Below are 6,000 nucleotides of genomic sequence, written 5' to 3'. Positions count from 1 at the left end.
CACAGGTCACCATGCTGAAATGGGGAAGGCAGAAATAGGAAACCAGAATACAAAACCATTCAGTGAAAGTGGAGGTCAGTGCCTGGTCATCAAAACCATAATGAATTACACTTGCAAGGATGGAGGTGAGGAAGGAAAACATCAGTGATAGTGACACTCAAGTTTCATCTTGAAAGAAGAGTTGAACTGCCTGAAGTGGGCCTGTGTGTTAATTTAAGTTATTAAAAGGTGTCTGGGGATTTATTCATTTTTATAGAGTTGAGATCTGTTGACAGAGATATTACTGTATGTTGATCGCTTTCAATAATAGCCATAGAGAATGAAAAATATAGACAGCATATGCATATGCTAATTTTGACCAATAGAGGGAACACCTAGTGTAATCCTTAATGCAGTTGTCTTATGAGAGACTGAAGATACCATCATAGTCAGACAATGATTAAACCCCGGGATGGAAAATCACCAGGATCAGATGTGTTCATATTTCCTAGTTAGAAGAATCAATTATGACCCTTCTAGGACACTGATTTCTGTTTGAGAGAATATCTGCTCACCCTTCCTGAAAAGTGCAGAGGAAAATAGGAGGGCCTAGCTACCCACTGTATTTATTGTTTGGTAGTGAGGCAAAGGAGTTTTCACGATGCAGGATTTTTTAGGATCCATCTACCTTCTGATAGTTCATTGTCCATTTGTGATCATAAATCCTACTCCAAACCTTCAGATTGAAATAGAAAAAAGCAAGGAGGTTAAAAAAAAAAAAAAAGAAAGACACTATAAGAACGGAAAGAGAAGTATGTTAATTTGATCCCTTTAGAAAGAGTTGAGGTATACGCAGAGACCCCATATCTGAGCCAGCCATTTTAGGGTTGTTTGTTGTTATCTTAAAACACAAAATATATGTTCTGCAAGCCAACTCGTTTGAGAGACTTTATTTTTTATGATTTAATTTTTTTTCATTTTTTTTCTTGAAGTTCCTTCTTTTAAAACTTTAAATTTTTCAGCTAAATAAAAAGGAAAAGGGATTTACTAGAGTTGGCTATATCATGTTCTATCCTTTTCCCTTATTCCCTAAGAATGAAAGTATCACTTATAAAAGAAAGTCAAAAATGGTATCCTACCACTCTTCAAATTCTGCAGTAGCCCAGTGTCGTTCTAAACTAACAAAGATTGGCAGGATTCTGTGCTTCCATAAAATGTATTTAGGATGATTATGACTTCTAACTGTTGTTTTCAGTACTGGTTATTGAGTTCTGGTAAAGTACATATTATAAGGCAGTAGATGGAGGAGAAAGTTGCACTACTCTTGTGTGATTTGCAGGCCACCATGGGGCTTTAAGAAAACAAGAACAAAGTAGAACTTGGTGGCTCCTACTTAGTCGATACACTCACATACAGCCCAGTTATATATTTAATCATTAGGAAAAAATTTACCTTTTTATTTTAATGGATTCTTTTCATTTCTCTTGATTTAATATCAAAGGAGTCTTCTGGTATACTTGTCCAGTTCACTCATCTGCTCCTGAATCGCCATGACCATTTCAGTGGGGATAAACCTTAGGCCACTGATATCACCAAACATCTGAAAAGTGGTGGTAAAATGGCACATATTAATCTCCCATGTTTCAAAGAAATATTTAGGTGGAACGAACAAATGCTGTGATTTTTTCCTTACCCCTGCCCCAAGATTACAGCTTGGAAATCCCCTGAAATGCCATATTGTAACTGAACTCCACAGTTTAACAGAAGTTTACAATTTAGGTATCATGGTTTGGTTTCACATCTGACTTGCTATTCGTACTCATCATATAACACACCAAAAAAATAAATTAAAATCTGTATAACATTTACTAGTACAGAACACATTAGCAATTCAAACACATTCGGAAAGTGAATTATCCTAATTCTATGGAAACCAAAAATGTGAAAATCAAATACAAGACTGGATCTTTCTTCTTCTTCTTCTTCTTCTTCTTCTTCTTCTTCTTCTTCTTCTTCTTCTTCTTCTTCTTCTTTCTTCTTCTTCTTCTTCCTCTGCTTTTAATAACTTTTGTGTGATGAAATGGATCAAACACAAAACTGTTTTCAAATAGGGGAAAACACAGGACAGCATTCCTTTTAGTAGGAACTCATTGTCCCTAGAGAAACTTTCTGTATATACAAGACTAATTATCACTGAGCACAACTAGCAACCATGCCAACATCCTGTTTCACTTGTCACACACAGTTTGGGTTTATTCCTGGGTTGTTTATAATAATCCTAAATTTCACTGACTTCATATGTCTCTCCCACATCTTGAAGGTATCTAGCATTTCCAGGCATTCTGCTGAATGACTGTTTTCCCTAGAACTTATGACCTCTTTAACTGAAGGCTATCTTGGTTAGAAAGGCAGGGAGCCACGGCTACATTTATATTGCCTAAATGAATGTATTTCTCTGGATAGCAGGGAGGACATCTGCTTATTTGACAAACTCCTCTTCTGGTTCCAGAAGCCATTTTTTTCTTTCTAGAATTACTCTTCCATCTCCTAATGGGGCTATAAATCATATAGCAAGCCAATCAGAAAGCCTTTTTCCAGAAATGGACAAATAAATGGGTACAGATGGGATAAAAGCCTTGAGGTATATGTTACCATATGCAAAAGACAGTATCAAGAATGCAGACAAAATAGATGAAAATATGGGAGAGAGAAGAGAGAGATTTGATAACATCCTTTGAACTCCCGAATTCAGTCATTCCGTTAGACTATCAACAAATACCTTTTGTGATTTAGCAGAAATAGATATTTGACATATACAACTACATGAGTTAAGAAAAATAAGTATCTTTATTTGGACACCTTGATTTTTCCTGTCTTGCGGACTCTCTCTTGCAGACCTTCTTCGAGTCCACTTCCCCCATTGATATCTAAAATTTTGTGATTCTTTTCCATTATTTGCTTCTTTGTCACTCTTCTTAACCATCTGTTATATTTATTCCTTATTATACCTCTTTCTTTCCACTTTTTCTGCATATGATCTTTAAAAACCTGAATTTCCTGGGTAATGTTCATGCCACAACAGCACCTATTTAGATGCCACACTTTCTTCCTTTGCAAGACTATCTAAAAGTGCAGTAAGAATCTCCATTTGAGAGCTTCATCCAGTCCATGTCTCTTGAGATATCTTCCCTCTTAGATCTTCAAATGGTGGATCATGCCAGTTGTCCTCAGAACTTTTGAAATGCACATTCCTAATGTCAAATTGGAAGTCACTCAGCCTCTACCAGCATTAGGAATAACAGAACCACAGGGTCAAGTTCTCTTTAGTTTCTCATCATTTACAATATTTTCTTTGTGGCTGAGAATTAGATTCGGAGAAACAACCTCAATCATCACTTTGTATTCTAAGAAATGAATTATTGGGACTTCTTATTCAGTAGCGTGTCTCCATTCATAAGAATTCCTCAATGAGTTCAGAGTGTGTGGGTAAGAAGGGACACGCGTGTAGGAGAGATTTTGTTGGCTGGAGATTTGAGGAACTCCTCCAGTTATTATTTGGACCAATTACCCAGAATAATCCCTCACCAGCAGAGCCAATGACCAGTAGCAGGTAGCCTTCTGGCTCACATTGGTCCTTCTCATGTGGTCCTATAATTTTAAGAATCCTCTTTGTACTCATCAAGGCTGTCACCATGAAGTATCCAAATTTACCTCTTTAAAGTGATTTGGAGATATATATACAGGTCATTTATTATATAAATATATATAATCTCAAATTAACAAGTATGCTTTGGCCTGAGAGGGTTGGGAAAAGGGGAATAAGAAAATAACTAACCTTAAATCTATTGCTACAGAAATGTGTTTGTTGTCACTTCCGAGTTAACCGATGTATATAGGACACGTCTCTTTCCAATTACTGCAATGTGACTATAAAAAATAATCTTAGAGGCACCTGAGTGGCTTAGTCAGTTAAGCATGATCTCAGGGTCATGATCTCAGGGTCTTGGGATCAAGCCCTGCATTGGACTGCCTGCTGAGCAGGGAGTCTGCTTGTCCCCTTACACTTCTTCTACCCTTCCCCATGCTCTCTCTCTCTCTCTTTCTCTCTCTCTCTCTCTGATAAATAAATAAAATCCTTATTAAAAAATCATCTTAGAATATTTTTAATTTCTATAAATCTATGTAGTCATTTATCTCAAATGTTTGTGCGAGAACAATAAACTGATAATATAATCCCACTTACTTTATGAGTTTCATCGATTACTGGGAAGAAATGTTGCTAGAAAATAGATTACAAACAAGTATAATCTCATGCAAACTTATATGGGACTTTGCCACACTTTGAAAATAAACAAAAAAACTACTTAGTCGTGTAGCATTTTTCAGAGGCAGAAAGTGATCCTGAACTGTAATACTCATGTGCTATTGTTGGGCAAACTTTTCATTCACTACAGATGTGGCTACGTATTTGTTCATCTTTTCTGGAGGGCAATTGGGACACATATATCCATATATATTCACTTGTCCACACATATATAACACATGCATAAATATATAGCAAATATACACATAAATGTCTATCTTTTTAAATTGTCATATTCTTTGGCCTAGTAATCCCACTATCAGAATCTAGCTTTAAAAGATAATACAGAGGGATGCCTGGGTGGTTCAGTGGTTGAGCCTTTGTCTTCAGTTCAGGGCATGATCCCGGAGTTCTTGGATCAAGTCCTACATCAGGCTCCCTGCATGGAGCCTCCTTGTCCCTCTGCCTATGTCTCTGCCTCTCTCTTTGTGTGTCTCTCATAAATGAATAAATAAAGTCTTAAAAAAAAGATAATTCAAAACATCAATGAAAATGGCCGAGTAAGGAATTCCATATTCAACACCTTCATAAAAAACAACAAAACAACATGAGCAAAAACTCTCACGATCAACTTTTTGGGATGAAAACAAGTTCCAGCAAATCATGTGGCTGAGGTTGAAGCCATTAAGGACTTGACTTGCCACTCAGGACCCCACCCCCTAATATTACAAATGTATGAGGTGAATGAGTAGAGTTCAAGCATGGGATATTTGGGTGTCATTGCCAAGCAGCATAACTGGCAGAGGATTTCTGCAGAGGCGGACAAGGATCTTTCAGGCTCCATGGAGCTGGTGATGCCCATGGCTGTGCAGACAATAGCTCATGTGAGTTCCTTCTGTCTTGTGTTTGAAACATGCCTGACCCTCTGTGGTATCAAAAGGTCCCTGAATTTCTTAGAAATCATATGGATAAAACAGACCTTAAGAAAAAGATAGTGAATTTTCTTCTAATAAGGGTAGATAGCTCTTCAGGTGTCTAACTGGGAAAATGAAGTCAAGTTTATTGACCATTTACTTGGTAGAATGGGTCATACCCAGCTGCCAAAAAACACACCTGAGAGCCCATTATATATATAGTAAGAAGATGAAGAATAATAAACTGGACACAACATTCCAGGTGGATTTTGATTTAATTTACCCCTTACCACAGGATTCATGTATGCATAGCACTAATTCACTGACCGCAGCAACAGAGCAGGATTTGGAGGCTTAGTTAAACCCATTATAGTTCTGTAGTGAAATAGAATTTTTTTCTCAATGGAATTCAGATTGCTACACCTGAAGTATAGCAATCTGGACTAGGGATAAAGAGTCTATTAAAATTCTATTACAACTGTAGGCTTCAAAAATAGAACCAGAAATAATACAACACTCTGTGTAAGTAATAGATTGAATCAACATTGTTTTACAGAAAGGGCGTTTTGCATTTTGAAGAAGTAGAGTGTTGATGTGAATTTCCTCCAGCAGTTAAATAAAGGCTGACAATGGGATTTATTCTCTGAGATTTAGTGGTGATGGGGCGCTGGTAGTGGTGACCCCGTTGATCATCACAGCTGTGAAAATTATAAGCCAAAGCACATGGTCCTTTCAGTTTTGCAAAAGTGCACTTTACTTGGTTGTAAAATATGCAATGTTCTTAGGATTAAATATCTGAATATT

The 6,000-nt window shown here is 36.9% G+C and overlaps 1 protein-coding gene across 1 annotated transcript in view; it reads right to left on the bottom strand.

The window, feature by feature from the left end:
* Positions 1-1,474: 1,474 nt before the first annotated feature.
* The window catches only part of LOC129508221 (uncharacterized), a gene marked incomplete at its 5' end in the record, with an annotated part of 286,519 nt that continues 281,993 nt past the window's right edge, over positions 1,475-6,000 (bottom strand). The window contains one exon of the mRNA XM_055323237.1: positions 1,475-1,579. Coding sequence (XP_055179212.1) covers positions 1,475-1,579 — 105 coding nt within the window. The remainder of the gene's footprint in view (positions 1,580-6,000) is intronic.

This window comes from Nyctereutes procyonoides, unplaced genomic scaffold (assembly GCF_905146905.1).
Source record: "Nyctereutes procyonoides isolate TBG_1078 unplaced genomic scaffold, NYPRO_anot_genome, whole genome shotgun sequence".
Taxonomy (NCBI): Eukaryota; Metazoa; Chordata; class Mammalia; order Carnivora; family Canidae; genus Nyctereutes; species Nyctereutes procyonoides.
Note: the sequence above shows the minus strand (reverse complement) of the source record. Positions and strands in the feature narration are given on the sequence as shown.